Below are 17,854 nucleotides of genomic sequence, written 5' to 3' on the forward strand. Positions count from 1 at the left end.
CAGCTCTTCTTGGAAGTCTATTAACTTCCATTTATCTTAATAAATATTTTACATGGAAAATCATTAAATAACTGTTTTCATCACATTTGTGGGGAGGTTTTCATTAAGTCTTTTTGTGAAAGACATTTTGTGAACAGTTCACCTTTAAATTCATAGATTTACAGAGATTTCGTTGCTGTAAAAGTTTTTAATTCCTTTTAAAAATGCCAATTCATGTGTGTTTTCCACGCAGATCCGTCTTCCAACAGCTGCTAGAGTTAGCATTCCACCGTTTAGGTTGTGGACAACATGACAGTGTGTTTGGGTTCACTGTCATGTCAAAAAATGAAGCAATTGTCAATCAAAAGCTTTCCATATGGTATTACACCATTGATCAAAACCTGATGGTCCTTTTCTGTCCTGTAATTCCATCAATTTTGACAAAGTCCCCAACACCACTGGGTGAAATGCAGCCCTAAAGCAGAGAGTTCCCCTATTTTTTTATTATTTTTTTTTTTCCTTTTTACAAATTGATGTTTTGTTCCTTAAGATTGGCTTAAGCCATCCTTCCACTGAGACCACTTCTGCTGAGGCTTCAGTGAACAGTAGAGGAATCGACTGATGGGCCTGTGGCACAGATGCATTTCTCACATCCAGTATCATATTTTTTGCTTGATGTTTTCCTTCTTTTGCCCTCTACCTTTTTTAAGGACAGACTGCACAACATGTCGAGATGTGCTAAGTTTTTAACTGATAGTTCTCTGGGAATCTACTTGCTGGTGCAAAAATACTATTTTATCCTTGTCAAACTGTGTTATCTTTGACATTTTTTTGAAGACTCAGTTAAATAAATTAGACCAAAAAAATAACACCAATACCTGAATAAAGTTAAAAATATATAGCCCTTGCAGCATTTTTCTACTTGCACAAAACAGTGCAGGCATACATATTTATATTATTAATATAGCAAATGTAGCTGAGACTCACGAGGAGGACAGTTCTCTTCTGTTTGCCAGAATTAAAAACCAACCAACCAACCAACTAAAAAGAGAGACATTTATAGGTACGGCATCTTAGACATTTATGAAGCTCTTGCAGCCCCTTAGACACACACACACACACACACACACACACACACACACACACACACACACACACACACACACACACACACACACACACACACAAAGCCAGAGAGAGAACCATGCCTGAAAACTACAGAAGAAATGACAAGAAAGCTTGTCTAAGAAAGTTCAGGCTGTGTTGAAGAATAAATGTCGTGATTTCAAATACTGACTTTCAAGTTTGTTTGAATTTTTAAAACAGAGTTTTAAAATTTTAAAGACATGAGCAATAACTTGAGACTCTTGAACAGTGCTGTACCAGTGAAAGTGCTTTACCTTTAAATAAAAACATAGCTCAAATCCTAGATGTGGAATCCTATTTAATCTAATTACGTTAAGTAGTGGCGTGATTTAATCGTGTGTGTTTATTAATGCTTGTCCGTGCACCGTCTGGGGAAGGCCTATAAAGTGGCACCAGCTGCATGTAACGGTACTTCTGGTGGTTGCCACAGCTGCAGGTTGTCAGCACAGCTGGAAAGCAGGGCGCAGTATTTGACCACAAGAGTGAAGCATTGTACCACATCCGAGAGAGTCAGCGGAGCGACCGTCCGTTCCTTATTATGGGTCGTGTAATACATGTATTATTGCTATATACACCTTCAGATATTGCGCGGATTTATAATATATGTTTTTCTATCTAAATTTTAACACTTGAGAGTACACATAGAAGGCTGTCAGTGACCCGACAAGCTTAGTTAGTTGTTTCAAATAATTTATTGTTTGAGCCCAATGTTTCTAGTCGGACAGAAAAGGGACCGAAACTAAACAGCCACGTAGTAAAAGGCGAAGCTCGCAAGAAGGTGAGTATTTGTTGTATTTTGTAGCATTTATCTGTGATATATTTTATAATTTATACTGGGGTTTGTAACAAAGGTGAAGCCAGGTGTTTTGGTGAATGACTTTAAGCGTTTCAGAAAATGGTCCTATGAAGGCGATTCCAGCTTGTAGCAATTCTTAGCTTGACAGGTCCCGTGGCTAATTAGCAGTCACGTTAGCTTCACTAGCAAGTGCTACCCACCTAAAGTTTAGTGCGTCTTTCTTGTCATTGTCAGTTTTATATGAAGTGAAATTATTCAGCCTAGTCGCTGGGAATATAGGGGCTTTACAGTAACGTTTGCCATCAACTGTCTTGCTTTTTTTCCCGAGTTGCCGACTCCGAGTCTGAGTCTGAGTAGATGCTAGCACCCTAGCTACTAGCAGCAGTTGTAGCCGCTGTGCGTCCAGCGGCTGCACCAGTCTTTGCAACACACCCTATGAGTCAAAGGTTATCATTTATAGTAGGATATGATAATAATATAACATGTCACGTGGAAGGGCTTTGCAGAGTACTGCTGCCACTGTGTTTTAATCTTCGGAAAGGCTTAGATTTAAATATCAACTATCCTTGATAAGGCGTATCTCTGGTAGGTTGTACACATACCCTCACAGATTTACTTCAGTGGTGCGTGGCTGACAAATAGGCGATAAAACGGGGAAACTTTTGTTGCATTTCTTTTTAAAGTACACATAAATTATTGCAGAGTTAAGTTATATTTAACCTCAAAAGTCCACTTACCAAGGTAGTTTGTTAGTATTTAATTATAGCTTATGTTTATAAAAGCAGGCTGTTGTTACGTAATCTTATTAGTGAGTAAAACAGATCCCTGGTGAGTCCTTATGGCTTCTTCTGTGTTGCATGTTGATCTTTCTCATGTGTCGCAATCTCAATACTGGAGCTACAAGTTGTTATATATTTTCTCTCTTCTTGTATGTGCTCCTGTAGACTGACATGCTCTCAGCTAGTCTGCCTCCTAAGACGATGGCGTAGTGAGATGCCCTTTCAAGAAGTGCACCAGCAGTGCTGTGACTGTTACTTTTCTTAATGGAAGTGGATACTGAGCAGTCAGTGGCAGCCCAGATGGAGGCCAATACTTATCAAGAGGACCATGTTATAAAATCCAAAGAGGCTCAAGCCCATGCTGTGGAGCATGAAACGTCATTTAAAAAAGGGCTGGAAAACCCACAGGATGCAAAGGGGGATATTCATAACGGTGAGTAAGCATGCTTTTCTGGAAAGGATCACTCATTCCTAGATTGTGAGGTATCCAGTTCAAGTTCTGAAGTGTAATGGTGTCTCTTTTATCTAACACTTGTATTCTGCCATGCATGAACTGTTTTGGTGGTTATGACTAGCCTCTCTGGGCCATCTGCAGCTCCATGTTACACAGGCCTTCGAACAAGCATATTATATAGCTGAGCTGAATTCTAATTTTTCATCATCTTTTTACAGTGTTTCGGTTTTTTTTGTTTTGTTTTTTTGACAGAAAATATGTGTACAGAATGTATCTAATTGTAATGTATGTAAGTGTACGAGTTTGAGGATACACATGAGACAAACTGGAAAAAGTAGCAGGGAGATTTTCTCACACAGTGCGCTACCCAGAAATACAAAATCCTCCAAAATAGCTCAATGTTGATCAGTGTGCTTTTGATGTGTTAAATTATTTCAGGGCATTGTTCTTTAAAGTGGCCTTTAGGCTCCACTTGTAATTACGGGGAGTTCATTTCATTTGAAATATAAATGCGTTTTACTGAATAGTGTACAGAAATATTTTTTGTAATTATATTTGGAAAAAGCATTTGAATATCTCATTTATTTTCTGTACATTTAAATATCCATAATTACATTAGCAACAAACAACATCATTTAAAAAAAAAAATGTAATAAGATTTTAAGATTTTACCACAAATAAACTCATCTCAGCGGGAGATTTCTGGGATGATTTCTTCAGTTTTGAATGACAGCTGCTTGGCAGACGTTCCCGCATTCTATTGTTGAAAATGAATCACGTTTTCCTACTCCATAACTACTTCAACCAGTGACAAGAGGACATAGAAAATGTCTGTCATGTAAAATGAACAAACCACTTCCACCACTGACAGAAAATGGCAAGTTTTGTCTGTAGTCTGTGGGTGACAAAGAAAATAGATTTCCAGTCCCTTTAAATATGTTTGTGTTGCAAGCTGAATCCCAGTTTTGCTCCTATAAGAGTAGATGCAGCTAGGAGGGATGCTTCAGTAACAATAGTGTTACATGAATGTTTGTCGTTGCCTTGTGCACGTAAGCTATTGTTGCTTGACAAAGTTGTCTAGCCAGTTTGCCAAAAGAATCACATCTACTCAAACTAGTTCACAAGAATTTCTCATGACTAATTGTTGGATTCCTGAGGGCTTTTTCCCCCTTCCTCTTTCAGGTCCTGTCAATTCAGATGTGATGCCAAATGGAAATGGACTGGCAGAGGGCTTTGATACTGCAGGGGACACCCTGCCTCTGACAGCTCCTCCCCAGAGCACCAGCTCCCCTGTCAACTCGCAGAACCACGAGCCCTCCCCAGGTGTGGCTGCTTATCCACCCATGATGCTAGAGAAGTCTGAGGGGGCTAGTGCTGAGGTCACGGTTCACAAGGGTGATGCATTGCAGTCACTCAGACTCAGTATGCCTATGCAGGAGACTGAACTGTGTAAGCATAAATTTATGTGCAGTGAATGCCCCCTCTATAACCCTTTCTATTTTAACCTCCCGTTTTGATGTGGAGTGTTTTGGTCGTTGGCTCATGTACAAGTGTTTGCTTTAACTCCCCTGTCTGTGTGTTATCTGGACTGAAGGATTCAGTGAGGATTTCATTTAGCTGTTTGACTTTACCTCCTCCCTGCAACTCCAATAGCAGTCTTTTGTTTAACTAGAATTTCGTGTGGGTGCTTTTTTTTTTTTTTTTTTTTCAAGACACTATTTGAGTTCATGGCTTTGTTTTGCTCCTAATCACTCTGATACATGATCTTTTACATGGTATTTTTAACAATTGGCACGGTTGCCTTATTCACAGTTATGAAAGCTTATATTTTGAAGCATGGCAATAACTCCTGATTTTGTTTGCCTGCACATTATAACTCCTACAGAGAATCAAAATAACTCCACAGGAAAAACCCACATGAAGTATCTCTTAATTGTTGGTGAATACACAGCTCTAATTCAGTGTACATCTATTGCAGTATTATAGCTGCGTACCTCTATACTATAGGAAGCCTTTAATTTTATGGGTGTAACACACAACAGTTATGTAACATCTGCTCTAAAAATGGCATTAACCCTTAAGTCAAGTGGCAAACCTTGACTTACTGCCCATTGCTTTTTACTAAAACACACTTCGTGGCCAAGTATTAAAATAACTAAAATTTGAACAATTTGTTTACCATTGTCATTTGAGAACCAGACCTCCAAGAAGCTTCACTCACCACCATGCCAAATTCCAGCGTTTGCAATCGTGACATAATAGGCTGTTTAAATAATCTGCTTCGTTGTAGTTGGATAGTATATATTAAGCGGTAGCATTTTTCTCTTTGTTTTAACTTTCCTTGCCCTTCAGCCAACCAGAAACCATCACTGGAGATGGAGAATGAGGAGAAGATTCGCCTAGAGGCTCGCCGGCGCCTGGAGGAGCAACTAAAACAGTACAGAGTGCAGAGACAGAAGGAGAGGGTGGGTGAATTCAAAGGGAAAATAATGTTTTTCTGGCAAAAAATATACACATAAACATTTGCACCTTGGTGGAGGAGCTGTTTTATTACCTCAGGACCTGAGAGACTTCCAGCCAATGAATACAAAATTATATCACAATATTTACATGATAATGTCAGAGAAGCAGTCCTTGAACATAATCTTAGGAGAGGTAGAGTGGTGCACCAATTCAGTGTCACTTGTTTCTGCTAATTTACTTTTTCCTGCCTTTTCCTGTGACATTAGTTTAACTTTTTGGCTATGTTTGTGACTTAGATTAGTAATTGTACAGTAATTACTGGACTTATTCTAAGGAGTTTTCTGTTACTTGATGTGAATATAAATATTTACACATTTATTCCGGTTATTTTTGCAGCACACTCATTTTACCAATTAAAGAATAGATGTCAAGTTGTTCTTTTTGATTCAAATACAACCTCTGATTCTCTCTTCTGTTTTTTAGTCTCATCGTACCACCACCAAGAGCAGACCATTCAGTACCCTGGATCCAGAACTTATGCTACATCCTGAGGCACTACCCCGGGCTAGTACTGTTGCCATGACCAAGGAGTATTCCTTCTTGAGGACCAGTGTCCCACGTGGTCCCAAACTTGGTAGCCTTGGAATTCCCCCTCCCAAAGAGAAGAAGTCCAGGTCACCTCGCCCTAACAAGATCCACTCCTTGGCTGATTACAAGTCTCCTGAGAATGATGGTGGTGGTGGTGGAGGAGGAGGAGGAGGCGGCATAAAGGCAGCAGACATAAGCTCTGTCAACTCCACTATTAGCTCTGTGTCCACACTGTCTGAGATCAGTGTGACGTCAGAGTGCAGTACTTCTGAGACAGAGGCACAGTCCGGTGCTCCCCTCCACGTCCGGGACAATGTGTCAGAAATTGATGGCAGTGAATCAGGGGTAAGACCCGGGAATGATGGCAACGACAGTGACAGCTCTTCCTACAGCAGTGTGTCTACCAGGGGAACCTACGGTATGCTCTCTGCAGCAGTGGAGAGGCAGCAGGGGCCATACACAGTAGATGGACGCGAGATCGCCCCTGAGGCTATGGGTCAGTTCCCTTCCCTTCAGGAGGTTCTGCAGGCAGCCACTGAAGAGCAACACTTACTGGAGCTGGAGCAGGAAAGAGAAGGGACAGCAGAGCCTCGTAGCCGCAGGGACAGCTTCTCCAGCAGGTGACGATTTCTTACAAGAAAGGCAAATCAATAAATGTTTGAATGTATTTTTTGAGTAATGAGGTTAGTAAAATAGTAGTGCAGTTGTGGTTACTGTGTATTTTTCTGTAATATCACTTGAAGTAGTGTATGAGGGAACCTGAAAATTCTCATTTTGGAAAAATGTTGACATGTATAATCTTTTGTTCAACCTCTCAACTCATTTGTTGGATCTTATTCACTGAGGTTGTTTAAATTTGTTTTAGTGTTTCTTTGGAGAGTTCTGTGATGGGTCATGATGAAGTGCTCCAAGTGTTGAAAGAGAAAATGAGGCTTGAGGGCCAGCTGGAATCCTTGTCATCTGAGGCCAATCAGGTAATGCAAACCATCAGTAATATTTTATTTATTTATTTTTTATTTTTTTGGCCGTTTTGGTCTTCAGTTCCTAATATAACCTTGTGGGCGACCAATGTAATACAAGTACACACTGAAAATAATCGGGCTACATGCTATAACCACCTGCCCTGTCTTCTAGGCTCTCAAGGAGAAGACAGAGCTTCAGGCCCAGCTTGCAACAGTGAATGCACAGCTTCAGGCTAAAATGGAGGAGGCTCAAGTCAGCAAGGAGAAGCAGAGTGCCCTCACTACAGAGGTTGGCACACTACGGCAAAGCTGTAGCCAGCTAGAGAAGGCTATGGTAGAGCTCCAGAGCAGTCTAGAGAACAAGAATGCCAGTCTGGCTTCTCTAAGCAATGATCTAAAGGTTGCTGAAGACCAGTACAACAGGCTGATGGGGAAAGTGGAGGAGATGCAAAACACTGTAACCTCAAGGGACAATACAGGTGAGTGATGGAGACTCAAATGGCTGAGTGTATATACTCACCTCCACCTCATATTTTTCAATTTTATGTTTTGATCCTGCGCTTTTGCAGTTCAGGAGTTGCGTCAGCAGATGGGTGGTCTTCAGAGTCAGCTTCAACAGGTGCAGCTGGAGCGCAGTACCCTACAGAGCCGACTGAAGACCTCCCAGGCCGAGATTGATTCACTTCAGCAGGTCAGACAGTGGTACCAGCAGCAGCTAGCTCTGGCCCAGGAGGCAAGAGTGCGTCTGCAAAGTGAAATGGCCAACATGCAGGTAAGTTTAATGCCAATGCAGTTGGTTTTAATGTCACGGCTTGGCATTAGTTGTCATGGTGGAGACAAAACCATTGACATGTCTGGTTCTGTTTGTTTTTTTTTATAGGCTGGACAGATGACTCAGATTGGTGTTCTGGAGCATCTGAAGCTGGAAAATGTGACACTGTCACATCAACTCACTGAGACCCAACATCGCTCCATCAAAGAAAAAGAACGCATCGCTGTACAGCTACAGAGCATTGAGGTATTTTCTCTGACATCTTTTCTGAATATACCAGCTTCAGGTTTAAATCTAAAGTCAAAATAAACTACACGGTAACTTTGTTATTTAGCCAAGGGAATTAAATAAAACCAATCAAAGTACTAAAAACTCAATCATAGGAATTGCATTAAAATTTGCTTTTAACGGTTTGTGTAAATGGGTATATTGACTATATTTGAACTTTGTTTAAAGTGCTTTTACGATCTGTAATGTAGGCCGACATGCTGACCCAAGAAGCTGCTTACAAGCAGATCCAGGATGCAAAGAGCATGGTGGAAGATGACCTGCAGCACAAGCTGGACGAATTTGAAGAAGAGCGAGAACGGTTAATAAAGCTTGCCAACACAGCCAGCACCCTGGAAAGAGAACTAGAGCAGGTAGTCACGCCAGATGTAATCATGACTTATTTGTCACCCTGCATGTGCAATAAAATTCTTAGACGTAATTCTTAATTTGTAAACTCTGCTCTTAATGTTCTGTCTTAGGTAAAGCTGACCCTTTCCCAGAAGGATGCACAGCTGCAGACACTTCAGAAGGAACATCTGGAGCTGATGCGCCAGCTGACAACCACTCAGGAGAACTTGCACACCAAAGAGCAGTCCATCAATCAGCTAGAGGCCCGATACCAGGAGCTGGAGGCCCAGCTGGCTGAGCTGCAGACAGAAAGCACTGCCAAGGATGACAACATCCAGTACCTCCAGAACGAGAAGATTGTCCTTGAGGTAGCACTGCAGGCAGCCCGGGCAGACAAGAGCCAACTTGATGAGAGTGCTGAGAGGCTTGGAGAGGATGTTCTGGTGACCTCAGATGTCTTGGATCAACTACGACAGGAAATCCAAGTCAAAGCCAATCAGGTATGAGACAAAAGATGTGTTGAGGTAGAGTTAACTTATTTTAGATTTACCTAAAATGTTTATAGCGGTTCGGAAATGTTTGTGATGGGTCAAAGAGGGTTGTTTTTGTGCCTGAAGAATGAGGATTAGAATTTTTTATCCCCTTTTCTTCAGTGTAGTTAATATTAATTTAAATAAAAGTCAAGTAGCATTGATACAACATATAGTGAGTAATGAAACAATTGTATTATGTTACAGATTGAAACTCTACAACAAGAAAATAATTCCCTGAAGAAGCAAGCTCAGAAATTTAAGGAGCAGTTCCTGCAACAAAAGGTAAGACGCCTTCATAGCTTTTACATGACGTTATATGCTGCCTGCATGAACTTTGTCAGCAGCAACTCAGAAAGACTTAATGTACATTTATAAGCCACTTGTCAGAGTGGCTCCCAGCTGGCTAAGGCTGTGGCTGTCGTGGGAGTATGTATTGTAGAGCCAGATGGCAGACACATTCTCTGGAGGAGAGCGGTGTTGACACGCCTCACTGGATTGAGCATTGTCCAATGCTGCTTTATTTTGCATTGACAGACTGTCATGAAAAGGGTGGAGTTAGTTGACAGAATGACAGACTCATGCACAGCATTGTGTGCCTTTCAAGATTTGAGTTATTGTAGGCTCTCTTTATATGCATGCATTAACATCTTGGTCCATCAAATAGTAATTGAACTGTTTTGAGCAACACATGACAACCAAATAAGTGTACCAGGGACATTAAAGTTTTTGTGAAAATGTCTCTATTATCAATAAACTAATCCCGTTTGTTCACTGGGTGTAAAGAAACTATATTAAAAAGAAGTCAGCTGCATATTTTAGCATGGTTGATAGTAACATATTAAATAGTGGCAACACATTTCTTAGCCAACAAAACAAGGAAAAAATTAGACTAACCCACAAGTCTAATACGAAGAAACACTCAAATATTAAATTAAATTGTGCATTATGAACATTGCGCGTTATGCTCCAGACAACAAAGAAGAAAAACCACTTAAACAGATATTAAACAGATATTAACACAGAAGATGTTCATGTATTACTAAAATATAACCAGAAAAAACCCCATTTGAAAAACGAATAAATCACAACTGAAAGTATGGCGCATTGTGCCGTGCATTATGAATGAATGATGCTTGCTTTTCGAAAAATCGTGACGTTCACTTGAATAACTGTTAAAATCTAAAATAACAAAACAATAAATTATCCAGCCATTTTCTTCCACTTATCTCACTGTGGTGTTCCCAGACCAGCTGATAGATCTTTCCAGCATGTTTGGCTGGATCACCGTACGCAGGTGGTGACAGCCTTAGCTGTCTCCTTTTGATGTGGTGGAGCAGCGGCTCTACTCTGAGCCCCTCCTGAATGACTGAACTCCATACCCTATTGCTAAGGATGAGCCCATCCACCCTTCAGAGAAAACTAATTTCCGCCATTTGTATCCATGATCTCGTCTCCTTTAAAGAACTAGCAATAATAGTGTTAACCAAACGATCAGGCTGATTAACAGATTTATGGCGTTTCTCAACAACATTTAGGACACAAGAATTTACCAGCGTTGGGTATCAATGAAAATTTTAACAATTAGATTAAATGACTGGTAAGTCTGTTACCGACTACTGACAACAGCGATTATTAGTCGACTAGTCCTGCACGTCCCTAATTTTAAACATATACAGGATAAAAGGAAGCAAATATGGTATTTGCTGTCAATTTGTTAAAAAGCAATGTGAATTTATTAGCACTATAAAAAAAATCAGCAAGTTCAGTCTTAGAGAGATTTTTCATTTTAATTTTTTTCTTGCTAATTCATAAATGGCAGAACAGACTTGTGTCCTCTCATTAAAAGGGTAGAAATATATTTGCCATTTTAAAGGTTTTACAATGGTTCACTATAGCCGTTTTCATTGGTGGACTGTGTCCATGTTTGGCCTGCAAAAATAAAGCTTATCCATCTCTTTATGAATAGACAGCATCAGTGAATTAAATCTCTCTCAAACCCTGGTGATGATGCAGCCCTGTCTCCTGCAGTGCTGTCAGTTCTTGTTTTTTCCCTGCTGTGTCAGTCAAGGCAAATATGAGTGAGACTACTTGCACATCTCCAAAGGAGCAAATGCTTCATAAGTATTTTGTTCCACTTTAAACATTTTACTGGGGCTAAAAATGCCATTTACTTCACAGGTGATGGTGGAAGCATACCGCAGGGATGCCAGCTCCAAAGACCAGCTGATCAATGAGCTCAAGTCCACCAAAAAGCGTCTATCGACGGAGGTGAAGGACCTGAAGCAGGAGCTACTGGCTGCTCAGGGGGAGAAGCAGAAGGCAGAGCTGGAGCAGACCCGGCTGCAAAAGGAGGTGGTGAGAGTGCAGGAGCAGATGAGTAACATGGAGGCCCATCTGCAAACCATTCAGAATGAAAGGGATCAGCTTGAAACCCAGATTCAGGTACTGTTTGTCTGATATTTGCTCATGGCATTACAGTATTATATTAATAAAGAAAATATTATATTGACCTTGGGTGTTTTTCTTTTACGTGAATGTGTTGGGTTTTTTCCCCAATGCAGTCTCTACAGTTTGATCAGAGCCAGCTAGCAGCAGTGACACAGGAGAATGAAGGTCTAAGGAAACAGGTGGAGCAAATGGAGGCTGAAGCCAAGAAGTGAGTCATGTGGTCCCACAGTGATGATTTGGCCCATGATGCCCCTCTATGTAGTCATTTGGTATTTATAAATAGAAACAAGGGGTGATGCCTAAACTCCTCATAGAAATAAAAGTTTGTATATGTAATTTTTAAAATTGTATCAATCCTCAGAAATTCTGTGTTTGTTATATCTGGAAGTAAAATACATTTTTATTTAATTTTTTCATTCATATGTTATTTGAAATAGAGCCATCACTGAACAGAAGGTGCGTGTGAAGAAGCTGGGAACAGATTTGACCAGCGCTCAGAAGGAGATGAAGGCCAAACACAAGGCCTACGAGAACGCCGTGGGCATCCTGAGCAGGAGGCTCCAAGAGGCTCTGACTGACAAGGAGACAGCCGAGGCAGAGCTGGCTAAATTGAAGGCCCAGGTATCAGATGAAGGGAACAGCCAGGCCTTGCAGGTAATGAACACTTCTTTTAAAGCTTCAAGCTGCAACATCTATTTAAAGAGTTTCAAGCATTAGAAGAAGTATCACTGTTAGAAAGCTATACCTGCTCTTATTCATTTATAATTCATATCACAATAAATAAATAAAATGGGTGCATTAACTCCTACAGACATGTGTTACAGTCTGTACACCTCTTTTATGATGGACAGTGCTTACATAGGTGGTAGGGATCAGACATTTTTCCTGTAAAATGCCCCTCTACAGCATAATGGATCCACTGGATACCCTCACTATGGAACCCAGGCCTATATCGTTTATGTTAAAGTATGAGTCATCTGTCTTTCTCTCCAGACCAGTGCCTTTGTGCACTACTCAACTCTCAAATGTGCATTAATCTTGGTAATGCCAGGTTTATGCATTGCAACCATGTTGTAACAGCCCTCTCTACAGCTTAATTACATAAGCTAAAGTTAATGTTAAAAATATCATCTGATTCTGAATGCGTGAGGTTTTTATTTTCTTTTTTTGACAGATTTCTTTTTTATATGGATTGACCCATATTCTTGTCATTTGTTACCATTTTCTTGTCAGAAAGTTGTATGCCCCTGCATTTTGAATATAACTGTAGTTGTCGGCTAACTCAAACATTTATTTATTTGTCATACAGAAGAAGATTGAGACCCTACAGGCTGAACTGCAGGCTGTTACCAACAGCAAAGCTATGCTAGAGAAGGAACTTCAAGAAGTGATCACCCTAACATCCACAGAGCTAGAAGAATACCAGGAGAAGGTTCTGGAGCTTGAAGATGAGGTAAACGTTAATCTTTCATCTTATAGCTCATATAGTTTTTTTTCTCAGTTCAAACCTCTTTTTAGCCCCTTTCAGACATGCTTTTCTCTGTTAATCTCATGGCATCTTCCAGCTATGAAGTGTCTCCCCAGAATCTTGAGATGGTCATTTCACTAAAAGATCATTCGCTTTGGAGAACCAACCAAAAGGCAATAATACAAGACAGACAAAGTCTTCAAGTGACACACTTCTCCTGCTGTCTATCTGCTTGTGACAAACATGATTAATAGACAAAAGAATAAATAAAATATACGTATGTTAAGATTTCAAGAACAGCAATCTTGAAGCATAAAATGCATTAAGACATTGTCACTTCATGTTCTGTCAAATTTCTTGCTAACACTGTGGCTTATGTTGATGTGGGTCATGTAATGAAGACTTGAGGAAGATTATCGTAAAACTGGCTTACGTATGAATACCAGAATGCAATCACTGATAATAGAATGATAGGTTAGGTGTCCAATGTGTGGAAAGAGCTTAGTTGGTTCATGGAAAAAGAAATAATTTCATGAACTTTTACATCCAATTTTTCCTTAATAATGATAATACTGTGTATGAGCAGTTTATTTGCACTTCTGAAATGATTCAGTTCATATGTTTTTTATTTTGTTTTTTTGTATCAATGACATATATTGCTTCCACAGCTTCAAGAATCACGCTGCTTCAAGAAGCGGATCCGAAAGTTAGAAGATGCCAACAAGAAATTGGCACTTGAGCTGGAACACGAAAAAGGAAAACTGGCTGGATTAGCTCAGTCCCACAATGCACTGCGGGAGCATGCCAACATTCTGGAGTCTGCTTTAGCAAAGAGGGAGGCAGATCTTGTCCAGCTCAATTTGCAGGTAAAAAAATAAAATAAAAATGATTGCATCTAATAATATAGATGTGGGTTTTGTTCTTTTGGGGGTTTTTTTATTACCCTGGTGACATAAAATGTCATATTACCTGTAGACTAAACTAGAAAAGTGGGGTTTCAGGTTCAAGCTGTTCTGAAGCGTAAAGAGGAGGAGGACCAGCAGATGAAGCAGATGGTACAAAGTCTACAGCTGGCCTTGGAAAAAGAGAAGACCAAAGTATTGGACCTGAAAGAACAGGTAAGAGTTCTGTGCTGCATATTAGGCTAAATTATGATTTCCTTCTCTTTAAGCTGAAGTACAACCTCAAAATAACTCATAATAAAGTATTTTGGGAGTTAAATACCTTTTTGTTTTGACACAATTCCACAAGACACAGCAAAAACCTTCTAATCTATAAATCGAACTGATTAACTGTCACATGCCTAGCTCAGTACGTTTTCCTTTTTGACACCAAATTGGGAGTAGCGTGGTCTTTGGATTTCCCATATTGTTATTATGGAATGTTTCCTTTAGGTGGCAGCAGCAAAGGCTGAGGCAGCCCACAATAGACGGCACTACAGGGCAGCCATGCTGGAGCTGTCAGAGATCAAGAAGGACTTGCAGGCCAAAGAGGACCTGGTTAAAGCTCTGCAGAATGAAGCCCACAAACTACAGTGCGTGCATTTGCCTCATTAAAGAATGATTTTAATCTAATACTGTGTTACATAACCTATAGTATTTGACGATTTGCTTAACAAGTTGCTTAACAAACTCTGCAGGGCTCAGGATGAGCAGCACGCTCAGGAGGTTGCCAGGTTCCAAGAGGAGCTAGCTGAGGCTCACTCCCAGCTCCAGATCCTCCGGAAACAACTGGACGATGAACTGGCAAAGCAGCCGCTCACTAACCAAGAGGCAAGTAATCGTTTTGGGTTACTTTACCTGTTAGTTGGGCTACATTTGTATTCCAACCAAAATATTTTGTTTTTGTTGTTTGAATGTTGTAATATTTGATACTGATTAGCTGAATTGAATCAAATACAACACTTGGGGTTATGTAGTCCTTATTTCCTATAAACATTTCAGTGTTCCAGTTTGTTAAAACCTGTTTTAGTCTCCCTCCAATTCACTGTTGGAGATCACCTCTCAGTAACACTGACGTCTAACACTGGCTGCTGGTTCAGGTTGAAGATTTGAAGTGGGAGGTGGAGCAGAGGCAGAGGGAGATTGAAGCTCAGAAGCAGCAGGTGGAGATGATGGAGCAGTGCCACCACAGGGAGCTCGACAACCTACAGACAGCTCTGCAGGCAAGCTTTGACCTGATTATACAGTATAGGCACAGTGTCTGATGTTTCCATGTTTCTAAATGCACAGAATCATATTCATGTTCAGAAAGAAGAAATCACTGTCATTTATGCCTCTTTCAAGCCATTTACTGGTAAAATAAAATGTCTGACTCAGAATATTAAAGTGGAGCTGGAGTCGGTACAGGAGGAGCTGAGCAGCACCAGGAAGGACAAGTTTGTGCTGCAGGCCAAAGTGGGTGAGCTGAGAAACAGCATGAAGACAGTCCTGCTTCAAAACCAGCAACTCAAACAGGACTTCAAACAGAGTCGTCTAAGGAAGGTGAAGCAACTTTTTGTGCCATGAACGGTTGTGTTATGTGATGTGTTTAGTGCTTTCTTACAAGTTCCTAGCTGTGACATGGCTGCAATTAGCATTATGTTGTCATCTAGCTGGGTGTGCCCATTAATTTCACAGTATGAGTAATGCAGGCATTCTGTCTTTTACAGAGATGTAAAGGTCAGTACTGCAAGTATAATGCCATATAAGATGTGCCTGCTGAAGATAATGTTTTGTTGTTGTTGTTGTTGGAGCAGCAGCGCATGGAACTGAAAAGTGACGGGAACCCATCCACCCCAGTAACGCCAGTTAAGATCCCAGACTGCCCAGTGCCTGCCTCCCTACTGGATGAGTTGCTGAAGCCTTCGACTTCTGTCAACAAGGAGCCACTCAACAATCTCCACAACTGTCTACGACAGCTCAAGTAAGGTCTTTTTTCTGTGTGAATGATTAGGTTAAACGTTATCAGCAAACCAACATGAAACTTTTTTTTTTTTTTGTAGTGCTGGGCAGTTATTCAAATGCCAGAACTGATGTAACAGTTTTTTTTTTCTGTTTTTTTTTTTTTTTTTTCCTTTCAGGGAGGAGATGGACAGCCTCCAAAGGCAGATGGAGGAACACACAGTAACAGTACATGAGTCAATGAGCTCATGGACAAACACAGAGGAAGGAATGGATCAACTGAGGCTTCAAAACAACATCTCCAACTCAACAGAGCTAAACAACATGGAGATGGAAAATAACAACCAAGGGGAACAGCAGCAATCATAACTAAAGAACTTTTTTCTCAGGCCAATAGAGAGAGAGTGGAGTTTTATCCACCAAGGCACTTTTTAGCCCCTTACACCCTTTCTCTTTTAACAATTGCTGCCAACATTTGGCATTTCTCCCATTGGCACAGAGGTGCGTTCGCAGAGTAATACTTTACATACCATAGCTTTATTCTTTCTTCTTTATTTGATGGTTGTGTTTTATTTGTGTTACACCTTTGTCACATTTATTTATTTAGAGTTGACAGATTACAACTTTTTGTTCCATGCTTCTTTTCCCCGTCTATACAAATCTTTCAGGTCATAATTTTTTTTTCCCCTCTCATTGTTAATTTAGCGTTTTTCCTCACAAAAATTGGCTACTATCCACGCAGTGTTAGATCTGTGGCATTCATGCTGCTTAATGATGACTGGCTTCATTTAAAGAAGTGTTTTCAGTGACAGAAACAAACCACGAGGCCGCCTAAAGGCTAGCCACCACATGTTCTTCCATTTATGTGTGCCTGTCTATGAGTGAAGTCATTCGTCTATGAAAAAACTGACATGGTTAAACAGGCAGCCTGTGTTAAAACTTTATCACTCCTGTTCATCAACTTCAAAAATTCACGCACAGTTGCAGTCAGTTATTTTGTATTGCCTCATGTTAAAATGCAGTGTTTAATATGTTTGCTGTAACCATATCACCCTGGGTTCTTAAACTCTAAAAAGCAAAACAAAAAAACAACAACATTAATATCAGTTTGTCTCGCATGGACTGCAGTAATTTGTACGCAAAAAAAGCCTTAAGCAATCTTTAATATGGTATAAAGGACTAATTTGTTTGGGTGAATATATTTCTGCTGAGGTTGTGTGCAAGATGTCACTTGTTATATTGTATATATGTGTGACTGCTTACTTAAAACCAGTTTATTGTAAAATATGTGGATTACATCAACTGACATCGCACACTTGATCAAAACTGGACTGACTGAGGGGTAAAGTTATAAGATGAAACAAAAAAAATACTTCTAATAACAGTAAGTGCAATCAGATGTGTTCAGTTTCTGTTACAGTTAATTAAGTTTGTATTTACAAAAAAAATGAATACCCCTGAATCACTTTTTTTTCCAACTGTTTCATGGGTAATGGGATAAGTTAATTGTTGTTTGCAGAGGTTAATATATTATGTACATGTCCTTTTTTTGTATGATTGTTTATTCATCATAATTGATAGTGTAAAGAAAAATGGAATCTAATGCAAACCATAAATTGGATAACAATAATAATTCTGCTGCAGCTACACTAACATTTCAGTATAGAGTGGTTGTTGGATGATACAGTAGCTTTCTGCATGCAGTTGTGCTGCAGCTGCTGTGCTGATGCTCATTCCCACACTAAAACGCTTAGGCAAATACCCATGTATGCTGATGAATTTCCAAAGGGACAATGCTTGGAGAATGCTTATTGAGATGAAGCAAATAACACAAAACATTAAATATGTTGATATACTGTGTTCCCATATGTTTTTGGACCGTGTTCTCTATTGCTTACAGCTTTGTTATATATATTATTTTTTCCAGACATTTTAACCCTGATTTAAAGTGCCGAGAGATGTGATA

The 17,854-nt window shown here is 40.0% G+C and overlaps 1 protein-coding gene across 2 annotated transcripts; it reads left to right on the forward strand.

Annotated features, from left to right (window-relative positions):
• Positions 1-1,673: 1,673 nt before the first annotated feature.
• On the forward strand, positions 1,674-17,756 carry golga3 (golgin A3). Of its 2 annotated transcripts, none has more exons than XM_031743638.2 (24): positions 1,674-1,903; positions 2,866-3,133; positions 4,337-4,603; positions 5,507-5,619; positions 6,101-6,825; positions 7,071-7,179; positions 7,340-7,646; positions 7,737-7,939; positions 8,048-8,185; positions 8,419-8,580; positions 8,689-9,057; positions 9,295-9,372; positions 11,269-11,532; positions 11,652-11,746; positions 11,976-12,192; positions 12,848-12,991; positions 13,675-13,872; positions 14,008-14,124; positions 14,401-14,540; positions 14,646-14,778; positions 15,048-15,170; positions 15,325-15,489; positions 15,744-15,910; positions 16,068-17,756. In XM_031743638.2, the coding sequence occupies exons 2-24, from the start codon at positions 2,965-2,967 to the stop codon at positions 16,255-16,257; spliced, it is 4,593 nt and encodes a 1,530-aa protein (XP_031599498.1). In that variant the 5' UTR covers positions 1,674-1,903; positions 2,866-2,964; the 3' UTR covers positions 16,258-17,756. The 2 variants fall into 2 exon arrangements, with proteins under 2 accessions (XP_031599498.1, XP_031599499.1); XM_031743639.2 differs by having other exon boundaries at positions 1,678-1,903; positions 4,337-4,477.
• Positions 17,757-17,854: the final 98 nt, after the last annotated feature.

The sequence above is a fragment of the Oreochromis aureus genome, linkage group 12 (genome assembly GCF_013358895.1).
Source record: "Oreochromis aureus strain Israel breed Guangdong linkage group 12, ZZ_aureus, whole genome shotgun sequence".
Classification (NCBI taxonomy): Eukaryota; Metazoa; Chordata; class Actinopteri; order Cichliformes; family Cichlidae; genus Oreochromis; species Oreochromis aureus.

Bases quoted from the DNA above. Each gene is read 5' to 3' on its own strand.
- golga3 (XM_031743638.2), top strand. From the start codon at position 2,965: ATGGAAGTGGATACTGAGCAGTCAGTGGCAGCCCAGATGGAGGCCAAT. The intron at 12,193-12,847 runs GTAATGAACACT...TTTGTCATACAG, and splicing joins GGAACAGCCAGGCCTTGCAG to AAGAAGATTGAGACCCTACA. The intron at 15,171-15,324 runs GCAAGCTTTGAC...TGTCTGACTCAG, and splicing joins ACCTACAGACAGCTCTGCAG to AATATTAAAGTGGAGCTGGA.